General features: G+C 47.0%; 1 protein-coding gene across 1 annotated transcript; it reads right to left on the reverse strand.

Annotated features, from left to right (window-relative positions):
• LOC8084097 (putative F-box/FBD/LRR-repeat protein At4g03220) lies at positions 14356–16962 on the reverse strand. Its single transcript, XM_002462938.2, has 4 exons — positions 15898–16962; positions 15414–15578; positions 15125–15298; positions 14356–14373 (listed from the first exon to the last, which is right to left on the reverse strand). The coding sequence occupies exons 1-4, from the start codon at positions 16960–16962 to the stop codon at positions 14356–14358; spliced, it is 1422 nt and encodes a 473-aa protein (XP_002462983.2).

Genomic DNA, 17873 nt, shown 5'->3' on the forward strand with positions numbered 1-17873 from the left:
GCACATCTTTTTTTTTCTATTTATTTTACCAAATCCTGGACCAACTTGAGTGCTAGGCTCCGCCATGGGCAGGATGCTGAGGACACCTTTTTTTATTTAGTTTACCAAATGCTTGGACAACTCAAATGTTGGGCCACGTCATGGGTAGGATGCTGAGCACGACTTTTTTTCCTATTTATTTTACCAAACCCTGGGCCAACTTGAGTGTTGGGCCTCGTCGTGGGGCACAATTTTTTTCCTATTTATTTTTGTCTATCTATTTTACCAAAGAAAAAAGTCTACTTTTTCTCCTAAATTTTTACGAAAGTCCGTTTTTCCTCCCTTAATTCCAAAACCAGGTAAATCACCTTCCTCAACTTTTCAAACCGTGCATTTTACCTCCCTAGAGCAGTTTCGAAGGCAGTTTTGCTACAATAAATAGTGGTTTTGCTACGGTAAATTCATAGCCAAATATTGAAAGTGGGAAGGCCGCTCGCCGCAAAATTTCAGGATGTGCGCATAGTGTATTTAGAATGCCCGCCAAAGGCCAAGGTGTCTCTTTTTTTTTTCTTCTGTTATTTTTTTCTTAGCCATCGAAATAATAAAATAGTGACAGATAAGAACCAAATTTTGAATACCGTGGACCACTTGTTTAGGCGATAACCAAAATTTAGATTACGATGTACTTACTTGTTTAGGGAATAACCAAAATTTTAGAGTTTAGCTATAGCTATCAAATTGTTTAGGACCGGTAATCTAAATAAATCACTAATGTCCCCTCTTATGACACACTAATCATACCAATAGTAAAAAAGATATTGTACAACTGACGAGATCTTACAGATATTGTATACTCGACTTTACCTTTATAGTTTTTATGTTTAAAGTGCACAATAGATATACATCTGGCAAATAACAAAGCCTTTACAGAAGTATGTCTCTAAATTCCTCAATAAAATAAACTATACACATAATGCTAGGTTGTAACTGACTTATGAATACCAGACATGAAACACAAACCAATCTTAGTAATGCTGAAATACAATAGAACAGCCAAAAAGCTTCCAATACAGTGCTTTGACATCTTATCCAATATTACCGCTACGCGATAGTAGCACCAAAACATGCATTGCAAATTTTGTTACAGTTTATCCAAACCAAACAATGCCTAACGACATTAGCTACTATTAATGTTAACTGAGTTTAGAACCAAACTGTGTTATGCCAATAATGTAATAACAAGCAAAAGACAATTGAATATATGAGGGGTGAAATTAACACGAACACAAACTTACCGCATGCCGTAGATCTCGCTTCACCAACTACGTAGGCTGTGCTTCAAATCGTACAGCAATACATCGATCCTTTATTCCTGCAGGCAGATAGACAAGTTCACACTCGTCAACTTGTCTGCAGAAGCTAAAAAAACAAGCAGACATCACTACTGGAAAACAGGACTTCGCCAAGTGCCTGGCGCACTTGGCGAAGGCCACTTTACACTTGGCGAAGGCTTCGCCGAGTTCCGCACTCGGCGAAGAGCACTCGGCGAAGATCTTGTCGGTGAAGAGCTCTTCGCCGAGTGCCAAATTTCGGCACTTGGCGAAGCCTTCGCCAAGTGCCAAATCCCCACTTGGCGAAGATAACGGCAGGTGGCTTCTCCGTCCTCTTCGCCAAGTGGGACCCTGGCACTTGGCGAAGGCTTCGCCAAGTGCCGGCCACGTGGCACTTGGCGAAGAAATGTTTTATTTTTTTAAAAAAAGTATTCTTCGCCAAGTGCCACGTGGCAGGCACTTGGCGAAGCCTCTGCCTTCACCAAGTGCCAGCCACGTGGCACTTGGCGAAGCCCCTCAGCCCGTGACTTTTACACTTGGCTTTCCCAGCTTCGCCAAGTGCGGCACTTGGCGAAGAGGCCTTCGCCAAGTGCGGCACTTGGCGAAGCTGGGAAATTTTATTTTTTTTTAAAAAATGTCCGGGCTATTTCCGCGCAATCCGCTATTAGGACAGCGTATCCATCGACAATTACTCATCACATATATCACAATATAGCACATATATCACATATATCGCAATACAACCATCGACATGTCCACAACCACATATCATCCATCACAATCACATAAACACATCGTCCATCCTCGACGAACACCACGTCCAACACATAGTCCATCACATAGTCCATCACAATCCATCAACTAAGTCCAACACATAAACAAGTAAAGAGACGTGCGAGGTACCTACGGCTCCCCATGGTGAGCAGAGTGTGAATCAGCCCACTGGTCCCACACAGGGTCACCCTGCTGCGGCTGAGTAGAGGCACCCGGCGGCGGACGAGGGAGAGTCGGCCACCCGGCCTGCGGAAGAGGGCCACCGTAGACCCCGGCCTGTGGAGGAGGGCGAGTCGAGTACCCTGGCCAAGTGAACTGCGGAGGGCACCGAGGGGGCCACGTGTACTGCGGAGCAGCGCCAGGGTACACGTACTGTGGAGGAGGGGCACCGTGCAACCCTCCCTGTGGAGAAGGCCCCTGTGGAGAAGGCACCTCTGGTGGAGTCGGGTTCGAACCCGCTGACTGTGGCTGCACAACGAAGTAGGGAATCCGTTAGTAACTGTGAGATGATCGCAAAAGCTAAAGAAATCAATGACTTTGAAGGTACTCACCGGGGTCCCGAAATACACCACTGGCCCACCACCTGGCGCCTGCGAAGCTGCCTGGGCCTGCGCTGCCTGCGCGGCTGCCTGCGCTGCCTGCGCTGCCTCTAGTTGCTGTAGTAACGAGGGAGGGATGGGAGGTATTACCGCACCTGGTATCTGAATCGCCCCAAAGTAGCCAACCATCTCCTCCAAGACCTTTGCAGTGGCAACTTGTACCTGGGCCTGGATCTGTTCCTGCATGTCACTCTGCATCTGATTCATCTGAGCCTGCAATATACGACACACAAGGTTTAAACAATGCAAAGGAAATGATCGAATACATAAAGCAATGGACAACGAAAGAAAGTGAAGTCACCTGAAAGGCCGCCACCATCTGCGCCGAGCTCTGCTGCCGAGGTCGTATGGGCACGGAGCTGCTCGTGCTCCTCGACCGAATCGTGGCGAGGTTGTCCACGGAGGACGAGGAGATGGCGCTGTTGGCCATCCAGTACCGGCCGTGCTGCTTCCCTCCTCCCAGCCTCATCACGAGGTCTGTGTCGAGGGGCTGGGCGGTCGGGTCGAAGTCGGCCCCATGGCGCTCGCGAGCCGCCGCCGTGTACTCCGTGAGCTTGGTGTAGGCGTTCTCGTTGGTGTACGCCTCGGGCCCGTGAGCTGGGTCGTACACGTTGTCCGGAGCTGTCGCCTTGCCCCTGTGTGCCAGGGCGTACGCCAAGTACTCGTTGCACTCTCGGTTCTCGTGCGACCGTGACTGCGAGGAAAACACAAAGACGATCACAAGTAATGAAAATTGAGCGTTAGAATTAAAAAATGAATAACACAAGTAATATACCCATCTCTCGGCGTACTGGGCGAGGGGCTGTGGGCCCTGGTGGTGTGGCAACCCAGGCATCTGCAAGCGGCACTCCCGACGCTCCATGTGCTTCGCATAGGCCTCCTCTGAGAGCCACTTGTCCACAATGTCCTCCCAGCAGTTGTGGTATGCACCGCACCAGTCCGGACACACCTGCATGCCATCAAAAGTGTTTGATACATCATAAGGTGAATTCAAGTCAACCAATTTGGAATGAAAGAAAACATAACAAATGATTTGTGCTTACGTTAAGGTACTGCTCCTTGGTGAGGTCGGTCCTCTGACACACCATCTCCCTAGCCTCTTGCTTGTCGACCCGTCGATTTTCCACGTCCCCGTAGTGCTTGATGATGCAAGAGAGCCGCGTCTCGTGGTAGAATTCCGAGAGGCGGTTTTTGGCGACCACGTCCAGCACCGCATTCGCCTGGTCCTCGTACCCCTCGTCGCACTTGTAGTAGTTCTGCATGCAAACGCGATGTAACCTTTCATTATTTGAAGAAGTATCGACAAGTGCGTAGTATTGACCAAGGCAGTAGGATGAAGACTCACCCAGAAGTCTTGCTTGATCTTCTCAGCAATGCTGATGCCGAGCGACTGGTCCTGAGCGGTGTAGAAGGCCTCCCACGAGTACGGCGGCCCGTCCACCCCGGCATGGAAGACTTTGCCAGGGTAGTGTTTCCGAATGAGCAGAGTCACCGTGCCATTGATGTGGCGACCTCGCTCTCCGGACACAACGATCCAGTTCCTGCACAAGTAATTAAGAATAATTGCTAGTATGAGGTTTGAGTTTAAAAATGTCGTACGAACCAATAGTACAAATATACATGGTTACTTACTTGTTGCCGTTGGGTCTGATCACCGGGCGCTGGTGCGGGAGGGGCATAGCCTGGAGCCTAGAGGGCCCGCGCAGGTAGACTTTGCGGGTACCAGAGGAACTGGAACCCCCTCCACCTGTCGTCTCACCGTCGTCCTCGCCCCCCTGCTGGTGGTCGTCGTCCTCGCCCCCCTGCTGGTGGTCGTCGTCCTCGCCCCCTCGCTGGTGGTCGTCGTCCTCGTCCCCCCGCTGGTGGTCGTCGTCCTCGTCACCCGGGGGTGTCCGCGGGGGCGGCTCCTCCCTCGTACGTGTGCGGCGGCTCCTCGTCCTCCTCACCGACGGCTCTGCACCGTCGTCGGCGTCCCTCGACTGGTAGAGGGACGCGACCTGTCGCTGGGGTCTGCTGCCCGCTCTCCTACCTCCTCCCGGCATTGTGCCGAGTGCCTGCAATTACAAAGATTAAGCCAATTAGTACAAATACACAAGAAGTACTTATAAAGACATGCAAAATGAAATAAACATAATTACGAATAACAATTAAATATTACATGCAATTTAGTCCTCATCGCTATCAATGTTGTCGAACGATTCTCCCTCGCCTTCGCTACTAACAGCCTCGTCATGGTCACTCGGCGACTTCAAGCGCTCAAGCAATCGTAAGTCCCTAGCATCATTCACCTCATATCCCTCGTCCTCATCAACTTCGTTGTCTACTTCCATATCCATTAGTGAACGAATATCTATCTCCAACCTCCCTTCTAGCCCCTCAGGTTGAAAGAATTCTCCGACATATGTGTTAGGATCAAAGTTGTAATCGTCATCGTTCGGGACAGGCGCTTTACCACGTGGCGATACCAAGTGCACAAGGTACCAACCCTTGAGATTATTATTCTGTTGGCACGCCCATGGGAGATAATAAACTTGTGTGGCCTGTTGAGCCACAATATAGACATCATCTCCATGATACACGCGATCATGTCGAATTTCGACTTGCCCAATCTCAGGTGCTCTTCTGACGGCATCTGGATCGAACCAATGGCATCTGAATATAACTACATTGAGAGGTTTTGCACCCTCAAACGTGACCTCAAATATTTCTTCAACTATGCCATAATAGTCGCGATCATCGGTGCCGGGCGTACGAACTCCGGTATTCGTGGTGCTTCGATTGGGCCGACTCTCCTCATAACTTCTCGTGTGAAAGCGATACCCATTGACATCGTAAACTGTGAATGAGTTGACCCTATAGGCGCAGCCACGAGCAACCTGTTTCAACTCATCATCAATATCAGGATCCTTGATGGCCTGCGAGGTGATGACAGGTATAGATCGTTACAGTAATTGCTCATACAACCAAAGTGGAATGTAAAAAGATCAAACATGGTAAGTTAGACGATACCTTCGTACTAAACCAGGAAATGAAATCGGGCGAATTATTTTTGAGAAGGTGATCTTCTTCTTGAGCAGAAGGTTCCCAATCCTTGGTCCAGGTTTCATGAATAAATTGTCGTTGATACTCATGCACTTCATCAAGGTTGAGCAACAAGTATAGCATGATCTTGCGCCACTCAAGATAGCATAAGGTCTTGGGGGTACCTGCACTTGCTCTTTCGAGTTGCCCTTTGAAAAGGCTCAGGTTCGACGAACTCTCGTTGTCATTGTAACGGGAGAGCGGATTGTGCACGCTAGGAAGATTATCCGTATAGTAATTGGTTGTGAAGTTCGACACCTCCTCAAGAATGGATGCCTCTGCGATGGAAGCCTCAATTCTGGCTTTGTTTCTACACTTTTTCCTCATAACCTTTAGACATCTCTCGATTGGATAACACCAACGGGCCTGCACGGGCCCCCCCATCTTTGCCTCGTACGGTAGGTGCAGAATCAGATGCTGCATCGGCAGGAAGAACCCAGGTGGAAAGATCATCTCCAGCTTGCATAGCAACACAGGTGCTACACTCTCTAGGTCACGAACGACGTCCCGAGACAACTCTTTGGCACAGAGCTGGCGGAAGAAGTAGCTCAACTCTGCCAACACGCGCCACACAGGCTCAGGTAGGTATCCTCGAGTCATCGCGGGTAGGAGCCGCTCAATCCATATGTGGAAGTCATGACTCTTCATGCCGTTGACTCGCAGGGTAGACAAGTTCACTCCCCTTCTCAGATTCGCCGCATACCCATCAGGGAACAATAATGTTTTCATCCACTGTAGAACTTCCTTCCTATGTTCCCGTTTCAGGATGTAATCAGCTGGAGTCCTTTTCCATCTCTTGCCGGCCGCAGGAGGCTTCATCACTAGATTTGGTCTATCGCACAACGTTTCCAAGTCCAATCGGGCCTTTACGTTGTCCTTTGACTTTTCCTGAATGTCCATGAGTGTTGCCCAAAGTGCCTCAGCGACATTCTTTTCAGTGTGCATTACATCGATGTTGTGTGGAAGAAGAAGGTCATCGAAATAGGGCAGCTTAGTCAAGCCCGACGTATGAGTCCACATGTGTTCATCTGCATATCCAATAAAACCACCATTGACTTCATCAACTTTCAGACCCTCTATCTCAGCACGGACCTCGGCAGGGCTCATCATGTGAGGAACTGGGTCGCGAACTTGAACACCCTTCCTGAAATGCTTGTTATCTCGTCTGAATGGATGGTTAGGAGGAAGGAACTGACGATGTTGGTCGAACGAAGAATACTTCCCACCACTCTTCAACCAAGTGAACCTCACAGCCGTCTTGCATATTGGGCATGGGAACTTCCCGTGAACACACCAAGCGCAGAATATGCCATACGCCAGGAAGTCATGCATGGAGTACTGGTACCACACATGCATTATGAAGTTCCTCTTTGTAGCTCGGTCGAATGTCAGTACACCGTGTTCCCAAGCATGGACCAATTCATCCCACAAAGGCTGCATGAACACACCCATATTGTTCCCCGGGTGTCCAGGTATTATCAGCGACAAGAATATGTTCTTCGGTTGAAACATGACGCCGGGGGGGGGGGGGGAGATTGAGGGGGATCACGAACACGGGCCAACAAGTGTACGGGACCGCCATCATTCCATATGGGTTGAACCCATCTGTCGCCAGCGCTACACGGACATTTCGTGCCTCCATGGCTTTACCGGGATGTTTGCCATCGAAGTGCCTCCATGCCTCACCATCCGACGGGTGGACCATTTTGTCTGGATTGTATCTTTTGCCATTCTTGTGCCATGTCATCTGTTTCGCTGACTCCTCCATCATGAACAGCCGTTGGATCCTCGGTATGAAAGGAAGGTACCGTAGGACCTTATGGGGGATACGGCTCTGTTGTAAGCTGCCAGCACTACTATTTACCTCAACATACCTAGAGGAATTGCATTTCGGACAGTGTGTTGCTTCCTTAAGATGTCCCCTGAACAGGACGCACCCTTCCTTACATGCATGAATCTGCTCATACGACATCTTAAGTGCACGAAGAAGCTTCTTTGACTCATACGTGTTTTTAGGCAGAATGTGACCCTCCGGAAGAAGGGTGCCAATAATTGTCAACGTGAAATCAAAGTGCTCTCGACTCATGCTAAACTGCGACTTCATCCCCATCAAGCGTCCCAAGGCATCCAGCTGCGAAACCCTTGTGTGATCATGCAGGGGCTTTTGTGCCGATTTGAGCATCTCATAGAACGCTTTTGCGGATTCCTCTGGCTCGTCCTCCATTCCTTCCCCAAAATATGCGTCATGCGCGTCTTCCATCATGTCTGGCACCCCACCATCACAATCATACTCCTCTAGACGTTCTCTCACCACCTCCTCTCTAATTCGACTGGCTTCACCATGGTAGATCCAGCGGGTATAGTTCTCAACAAACCCGTACTTGAAGATATGTTTCCACATCTCACTCTTCTCGAATCTAGACATGTTCTTGCATTTGCTGCACGGACAAGGCATCCTTCTCGACCCTTTAGCGGCCTCGCCAAATGCATGCTCCAAGAACGCCATGGACTTTTGAACCCACTCTGTGGTCCTACATGCGAAGCCCGTGTACATCCACTCACGGTTTTCCATCCTCTGACATACACATGCGTGAGACAATAATACAAGTACGAAATGCATCTATAAGGCATCACTACAATGTAATAGGTGAAGGATAGGTCCTAATCCCACCCGAGGATGCGTAGATGAGGTTAGCTTCCATGCTCTACTCCCGTCCGAGTCCGAGTTTCGGCAGCACCTCCCCGCTGTTCTCCCGATACACGTCCTAGAAAGGAGAGTGTGTATCCGGAGAACAACGCGGAGGTGCTGCCGAAACTCCGACTCGGACCGGAGCTGAGCATGGAAGCTAACTCATCTACGCATCCGTGGGCTGTCCAAAGTATGTGGACAATCCGAAACAGATACGGTCAAGGAGGATATGCACTGATCAACATACCACCAACCATATCTCTTTCGGACGGGAGACGCCTAACTGGGCTAAACCGGTCTACATAATACAACGGTAAAGGTCGAGGGGTTATTTATACCTAAGGTGTCGGAGTTGAAAGGATAGCGGCGCAGTGGTGAGTTGACGCAGTGGCGAGTCGGTGCGGTGCAGGTAGAGCCGCAACGCCTAGGTGCTCCGACTCCGCTCGGACAGGTCCTGCTAAGCAATAGAACAAACAAAACACCATAAGTAAAAAAATTCGACAGAACCTCCCCTGTACGGGGATGTTTCAAAACCTGCAAGAAAATAGCTAGCCGGCTCGATGGCCGGCGTCCATAGTCGGGGCACGATGGCCCACACATCCCCAATCCCGGCACGAAGGCCGTTAACCATATACGTCAATCACATCAAGGGCCCAATGACCAAAAACTTAGTTCTTTACCAAGTTTCGTCTCCGGGGAGGTTGCACGTGTCGGACGATGGAGCGGCGGTGCTAGAGAGACGGCGGCACGGCTCTCCTTTCTCCTTCCCTCCTTCCCTTCTTCCCTTCTCCTCCCGGCCTCTCCCTTCTCCCTTCTCCAACTGGCCTCCCTCCCTTCTCCCTTCTCCTCCCGGCCTACCTCTGCTGCCCCCCGCTGCCTTCTCTGGCTGCAGCGCGCGGGGGAGGGCCGGGGTCTCGGGCCACGGGGGCGCGGCGCGCTGGCCGGGCCGGGGCGCGGGGAGGGGCGCGCGGGGCGCGGGGAGGGCCGCGGTGGCCGGGCGGCGCTGGCCGGAGCGGGCGGGGCGGGCGGCGCCGGGCGCGTGCGTGCCGGGCGGGCGGCGCTGGGTGCGTGTGTGGTGTGTGTGCGGGTGAGTGCGTGTGTGGCGTGTGTGTTGTGTTTTCTTTTTTTTTTGAGTGAAATGCAGATCATATGTGGAGATGTTGGGTTTCCGAACGTCCGACGTGCAAACTTGCTCCAAATTTTTTCAAATTTTTATCATAGCCTTCCCATACCATATCAAGGACGGTGGACAAGTTTCGTGGTTTTCCGTGTTCATTTGATTTTTTTATAATTAAAAAACCCCGCGCACGCAAGTTGGAAGCGTTGCCCCGCGAGCACGCTCATCGACATTTGGTGCCAGGACATGGATTTGACCTAATTGCATCCACACAAGCAAGAATAGCAACGTTGTAACCATAAGACACTATTATTCCATGCACCTGCAGTTCAAATCGAATTCGTCGGAAAAAATGGAACGAGTCGCAACTAAATGAAAAAATATAGAAAAAAAACTTCAAAATGCACCAAACGTTGACAAGTTACTAAATATATGGTACTAAACCTCCACAAAAAATTTGGGAGCAAAACTCAAAAAGAAAAATTTTGACTTCGCCAAGTGCTAGGGTTGGCACTTGGCGAAGAGGTCTTCGCCAAGTGCCAGCAACGTGGCACTTGGCGAAGAGCGCTTCCAGGCAATTTCCCAGGGTCCCCTCTTCGCCAAGTGCCACGTGTATGGCACTCGGCGAAGCCTCGTCTTCGCCAAGTGCCAGACGGAGGCACTTGGCGAAGCCGACGGCAAGGGATGGGGATGGATGCCGTCAGGCTTCGCCAAGTGCCTTTCTTCGCCGAGTGCTTGACACTTGGCGAAGAGGCCATTTCGCCAAGTGCGTTTCTTCGCCGAGTGCTTGGCACTTGGCGAAGCCTTCTTCGCCAAGTGCTGGCGTCGCCAAGAACCAGGCACTTGGCGAAGCCTTCTTCACCAAGTGCCCGATTTTTGGCACTCGGCGAACTCTGGGGCACTTGGCGAAGCCTGGGTTTCCTGTAGTGCATAGTCGAGGGTTAGACTTACTCAAAATCGTATTTACAGGAAGTAAAAGATATGATGGATTAGTGTATGGGGGCTCGGTGGTGGTCTTCTGTAAACGTCTCCGTCGCTGGCTGGAGTCCATAGATCATATTGCTCAAAACGAGCAAACATTTCAGAATAAGGTTCATGGAAAGTATGCATGCATATGATATACATGTTATTCCTAATAATCTATATTAGTCCCAGTGGTTAGGTCGTTGCTGTTGAGACCTAGGCCTTGTTTACTTGCAAAAATTTTTGCAAAATGTGAACAATAGCATTTTCATTTGTATTTGACAAATATTGTTCAATTATAGGCTAACTAGGTTCAAAAGATTCGTCTCGTAAATTATATGCAAACTGTGTAATTAGTTACCATTTTTACCTATATTTAATGCTTCATGCATGAGCCGTAAGATTCGATGTGACGGGGAATTTGAAACATTTTTGTTGACATTTACTACCGTCATTATTAAAAAGCAGAAATAACTCCTACCCCTAGCAACAACACCAGAAATGTTCGGTATATAATTTACTTGTCATTTAGCAACTAGCCACTTCTTAATTACTAACATTTATAAACATGAAATAGGTTGTCATTCCTAATTATATTGCTAAGAAATTATTATAGATTTACATGTACTAATGTGGCTAGGCAATCTAAGATATGAATATAACATGATTGTAAAATAAATGGGATCTGCAAGCGGACAAATAATTATACCATTGTAGCATTTTACCTAGGGAGTTCATCCAGGTTGTCGATTTATATTTATACTACTGGGAAAGCTATGTAATAAACTATAATCTATTATATTGATAAAAGACTATATAGGATGAATAAGTGATATTACCAATGTCATCTAATCTACTCATAACAGGCAGAGGTCACAAGATAAATATGGATAAATATGGGTGATAGCATAATCATCAAGTATCATAATTATGGATAATCATCAGAGCATCTACTAGTCATAATCATAGTTAGCCATTGGATAAACTAAGGAGTTAGATCTAAGATAATTCTATAACTACATCAATGAATAACTCTAATTAGTGCAATTACATCTAGAAATCATTGTTAAGTTAACCCTACATCATAATCACATGTAAAGAGGCATAAACTAATGAGGGTATTAAGACACAAGGGTCACCTCCTTCGCGACCGTGCCCATGCTAGCCCTACGTACGGAGGGTGGACTACAGAGGAACCAACGTAGCTGTTACCTGTGCGGACTACCACACGTCCCGGCACGTCAGGGTGCACTCGTAGATAAACAGGATATCTAGACACCACGTCTACATATTGTCTACCGTCTACCCAACGATCGATTAGGTAAACATTATATGAGCAATTATATGAATTCAATAAGATCAAACCAACTATCCTAGACATATAATCAAAGTAGACAATAACTATTCTAATTAAGAATATATGAATCTATTAAGAGTAAAGTCTCCCTAATATATATAATGAATACAATAAAGTAAGAACTAGATCTATTACCGAACTCTTGCGCTCTAGACCAACGCAAGGGCTCTAGATCCCGATGAAGAACTAGATCTCCTCCACTTCTAATCTAGCTAACTAAAACTATGAACTAGAAGGCTCTTGATTAACTAGAAGGCTCTTGATGCTTGATGGCTTGAGGCCTTGATGAATAATGAATTGGCTCCTCCCAGGGGGGTCTACCCATGTATTTATAGTCCGGCGGGATGCGCGTGCGCCGCAGGATCAAACCGACGTAACCAAGGGCCGAGATGCATCAGGAGAGGTGGTGGAGGAACATTCCAGAAGGGGAGGCCGCAACCCTAACCCTAGGGCGTCGCCCAGTCCCATGGTGGGGCCGGCCGGCCCCACCTGGCGGCGACATGGCCCTCCATTGCTTCAGGTGTCTTTTAGATGGTTCCTGAGTCTTCCCGTGATGTTTCCCGTAGCGGATAAGTTTCGTGTTTATTTTACACTTGAATCCCTCTTTTCAGCTTTTCTGAAATAAACCCTGGAAAATACAGAATATGCAAAACTCGAGGAAATTATAAGTTAAAACCATAGACCAGTGTGTTTTCATGTTTACTATGGATCGTACAGATCAATCCACAGTAGTGGCAGATTTTTTTTGGCACATTTTACTCACTGACAGCTAGGTCCCACCAGTCCAGTGCAAGCCCCTGCCACCGAGAGGTCTATGGTTCAATCTCGCGGCAGATTTTTTTGGCACATTTTACTCACTGACAGCTAGGTCCCATCAGTCCAGTGCAAGCCCTTGCCACCTAGAGGTCTATGGTTCAATCTCGCGGCAGATTTTTTTGGCACATTTTACTCACTGACAGCTAGGTCCCACCAGCCCAGTGCAAGCCCATGGCACTCAGCAGGACACGTAGGAACGATGTACACGCTCACATCAGCATGACATGTTGGATGTTGGATCTATGACCTTCCAATGAGTCTGTCATGGATGACCAAAATGATCCATGACGTCCAGTTATGACGATAATTTAATATATCATCATATATTCATCACCTTAGATTTAAACCGTCACAGATGAATAAATTTTGTGATGATTTGTTAGAAGGTCACGATAAAATCGTTATGTATACCCAAATTTTTTTTGTGAACCTAACCCCAATAATAAAAAAATTTCTCAGCCCTTCAAATCCTAGCCTCCCACCTCTCAAATAAAGGGGAGACCTCTCCTCCCTCAATCCATTGTTTTTCTCATTGGGGACTATTTAGTGCAGCATCCAAGATGTAGTCAAGCAACTTGATCCCAATCATATCGATTTTACCTAGGACTAAATACCTAGAATTCTTATGAAATTCATTAGTTCCTTAATCATGTTGTCATCCAATCCATTAATATAATATCCACTTATTAGGGCCTAGATGCACTTTTAGAATGCCACCCTTGTTCATCACTATTATCTCTCATGTTTTTGACGATGGATCATGTGCTCCTGTTACTAAGAGGATCCAGCATATCAATATAATAATGTTATATATGTTTGACCAGGAATGAAAAACCAATAAAATTCAATAGATCAATGAGAATCTGCCTAACAAGTGGGCCAATTGGTTAATGATCCAAGGTACATTGGTTTGAATTAGTAGAATATAACTATTAGAACTAAAATCATCAATGCAAGTAGTATTAGTTAAAACTATTTCTACCACCATACATGCCTCTTTTAAATGACTATAAGAGATAGATAAATGTTCATGAATTGAAAATATTAACAAACAAATGCTAAATATTACATGATATAGGTTTAGGGCACACATTTTCGCATGTGATCTAACAAATAGGTTAGTTTAAGCATCAAAATCACCCTAGAAAACTTGTATACAGTAGTTTTCACAGCTATACACATAAACTAGCTAGTAAAAAATATATAAACTAACAATGACCTCTCCTAATTCTTGCAATTGCAAAACTATCATTCTTACTAAAAAAATAATAGCATAGAGCACGAATAAAGCTACATGGATGTGAAGATCGATCCAGCCAACATGCCCGACATGCTTAAGGATTATTACGTTGGAGTGTCCTTCACCACGAAACTTTCTCACAAGTAACACATGTCAGACCTCGCGCGCGCCTAACATCAGTTGCTCCAAGACCTCAACATGGAGCCGATGATGTGAGCTTGTTCTGGGCAACAATTTTGCCTGAGTGCCCTCTCAAGCTTGGATCGGTGCAGAGATCAGTTTTATATATGGATGGAAGCTTTAGTTCGGTGCCACCACATAAGCATCTAGGGCATGCCATTTTAAAATAGTTACATGATATGTACACCTGTTGACAAGATACTAATTCTGCAGCATAGCCAGATACAAGCTAGCAATCATTTGAAAACTGCAACAAAACCATCAAACTGTAAGCACTGATACGACCAGGTTCTTGTATGGTGGTAAAGTATGTACAATCTAGTCGTCCCTTTCAAGGGGGCACATTTGTATTCATTTTTTTTCATTTTACCCTTGTAATATATTTTGGCAAATCTGCTGTCGACCATTTGAAAAAAAAAATACCAGGTTCAATTGTAAGCGGATGCACATTATATAGCTTCTGGCTAGAGCGTCATCATAGTCATCTACCAAACCATTTTGCACCAGATCTTAATAAGCATTGGTGGTTCAGATCAATATATTTGCACCTTAGTTTAGCATGGCACAAACTACTCTAATTAAGCACCAACTATCATGGAACATTGCAGATGATCAAGAGTCAAGCTTGACAACATTTGAACAAATTGAAATGATATATGTTGACTTCAAATATAGCACACACTCTATACCATTTGCATTAACTTAGCGATAAAAGTTTGATCTTACAATAAAAAAGATAATATCTCTCAAAAGAACAAATACTCCAACAAGCACCAATAACAAGGGAAACAACAAAAGATTATGTAGTTCTTGATAACTCTGGCAAGGCACAGTTCAGTTCCTTTATTTTATAGGCTGAGCTTGTCTTCACGCATATGTAGGCCTGACTTTCAATGGGAGTAGCACTCAACAGTGCATCCTGATGATGTAGATAATTTGCAGAGTTTGCGGAAAAACCTTCTTGTTGGATTGGCACCCAAAGAGAATAATATAGAAACCTTGCGGAGGTGCTTTGCATTTCTCATAATGTAGTATATAAAACTCCTCTCATCTTGTGTGGCGCGAAACTCAAACATTGCCAGCCATTCTAGAGAGTCTAAGTTGATAGCATTGTCTGTCCAGACTGATAGTTGACGACAGTTGCAGTTAGAGGGGCATGGGATGTACCCAACCTGAAACAATACAGTTAGAACAATAATCTAATTAAAACCTGAATTGACTTTGATAGGCAAAGTCATGTCAACAAAAGAGGAGCAAGATAGATAACCATAAGAGAGTCGTTCGTACCTCCCTACTGCACTGAAGCGTCACCTTTTTCACACAACTACATTTCCTGAGAAGGTTTAGAATTGTTGGGCCAAACGTGTGCCTAGTGTGGTTCAGCATGAACTCCAACTCTGAATGACAAGGAAGGTTTACATTCTCTATGAGATTCTCTTGATCTGTACGATCCTGCAAAGAGGTACCAAACAATATGAACTATCTTATTAGACACATTGTTTAGCTCTAGCTTATAATATATACATGCATCCTGAGTAAAATCGATTGTGTAAGTGTTCTCTTACAGATTGACAGATCATCATTGTCACCATCAAGATACAATAATGATCAACCAGAGACGACGTGTATGTATAAATGTAAATAAAATTTCTTTTCAAAATAGCTTCACATTTCATATATGAGTTAATGAGTAGTACATAAATTACTAGCGCTACTGCAAAGTGCAAACTTATGTGCGTTTAACCAGAGTAGATATGCCATATATACGTACCTGTGCATTAGGGAATTCGAGGCGTAGAGTATCAACACACTTGAAAAGCTGCAGGATCCTTGCGAAATTAGACCGGCCTCCAGCGGCAAACAGATAATTGAGCTCGAGCTCGGCAACGACGAGCCTCCGGAGGCAGCTAGGTAGCATCCAGTGTTGAATCACCTCGGGGCAGCGGTCTTGCCAAAGGAGCTGTTCCAACGCCGGCACGGAGAGGAACATGACGGTTCGGGTGTTGCTTAGCACAAAACACCTGTCCACCAGCATGTGGCGGAGGTTTCCGGCCGCCACCAGGAGTTGCTCCAGCACCAGGATCCTGGAAAGGACCATGCTCACCAGTGACCGTGCCAAGACGGTGAGCATTCTCAGGCCGCTGATGCTGTGCAGCTCCAGCGTCTCGATGCACGGGCAGCACAGCGACACAACTTGGCTGATTTCCTCGCCGCCGTCCGTGAACCGGACGCCGGAGATGAACAGCTTGGTCAGCTTGGCGAACGTTTCTGTGGTCGGCATGCGGAGGTCCACGCCCATGAAGGTGATGGAGAGCTCCGTCGCCCTCGGGAAGCACGGCAGCTGGAGTGTCACGGCCTCCTCCTCCGGGTCCGGGTATAGGTTTTTGAGTAATTCCTTCGGGTACAGGTCGACTGCGGCAGGGGACAGGTAGAGGCCGAACCTGCCGGAGATGCGCTGAGCGGCGAGGTTGGCCAAGGTGGCGACGAAGCTGACGGGGTCGTCGCCGACGCTGTCGCGGTGGTAGACCGAGACGAACAGGTCCCCCATCACCATGTCGACGTCGTCGTTGGCGTAGCCGCGGAGGACGCCGTCGACGAGGTCCGGGAAGCGCGACACTCGGGGCGCCTGGACGTCGTCGAAGAAGAGCAGCGGGAGGCGCGTCCAGACGCCGCGCCAGCGGCGGGAGAGCACGCAGGTGCGGACAGCGTCTACCAGGGGTACCAGTACCAGGATCAGATGGAGTATACTGTCCGGGAGCGCGCTGATCCGATCCCGACTATCTCCCGGTTTGCCGTCGCCGGAACGGGAGAATCTTACTCTACCAATGCGAGCCATGGCGGTGGTCGATCGATCTACTTGGTGGATCGGAAGTAGGAAAGCTTCTAGCTAGGGTTTCGTGGCGGCTGCTTGCTGCTGTGAGGATCGGAGGAGGGGGAGATCACAGGGATTTTTTGTAGCGGAGGCGTCCGAGCAGAAATGGTATGGTGTGACTCTGAACAGCCGGCTCACGTCAAGATCAAGCTGGCCAGCTGGGGAATGAGTTGGCGGGAACGCGCGCACGGCCGCATATATCTTCAGGAGCCGTTAGGTTCATGGAAGACGTCCGTTCTAAGATGCACGGTTGGCGTTCGTCCGTTCTGCATCCAGCTCTACGCGCGTATTTCTTGAGATGAAAATGGGAAGTATTATAAGCTGTGTGGTGTGAACGGGAAGTTTTTTTGTGCAGCGAGCGACTACACGTTCATACACATAGGTCCGTTTGCACGGAGCTTCATAAGCTTTTTTTTTACATAGAGCTATTTTTTTAATTAAACATCTAGCTTTATGGATGAAGCTGTTTTTCTTTTCCTCGCACAAACATAATTGAGATAGAGCTAAAAAAAAGCTTATTCTAACTCTCTCTCCCATTTCTCTGTCTCATGCAAGCATTAAGTTGTTGATGAAGCTATTTTGCCAACCATTTTTTTAAAATAGCTCAGCTTAATCTAGAAAGTTGCTCGTAATAAAAAAAAATAATTTTTACTAGTGAAGCTAAGTTGTGCCAAATAGGCCCATAATTCTCTCTTTTTCCATACAGCTCTGCACGCTTGTATATAGGAGAGAGTTTTTTTTCAAAAGAAAGTACCGATTGTTTAAAATTAAAGATCTCAACCTTTGAGCTTGTTTGGTCAAGTAAGGATCTCAACCAAGAGCTTGTTTGGTCAAGGAAACTCAATACTCATCACAAAATAGGTGAAATAGGCGCT

This window comes from Sorghum bicolor, chromosome 2 (genome assembly GCF_000003195.3).
Source record: "Sorghum bicolor cultivar BTx623 chromosome 2, Sorghum_bicolor_NCBIv3, whole genome shotgun sequence".
NCBI lineage: Eukaryota > Viridiplantae > Streptophyta > Magnoliopsida > Poales > Poaceae > Sorghum > Sorghum bicolor.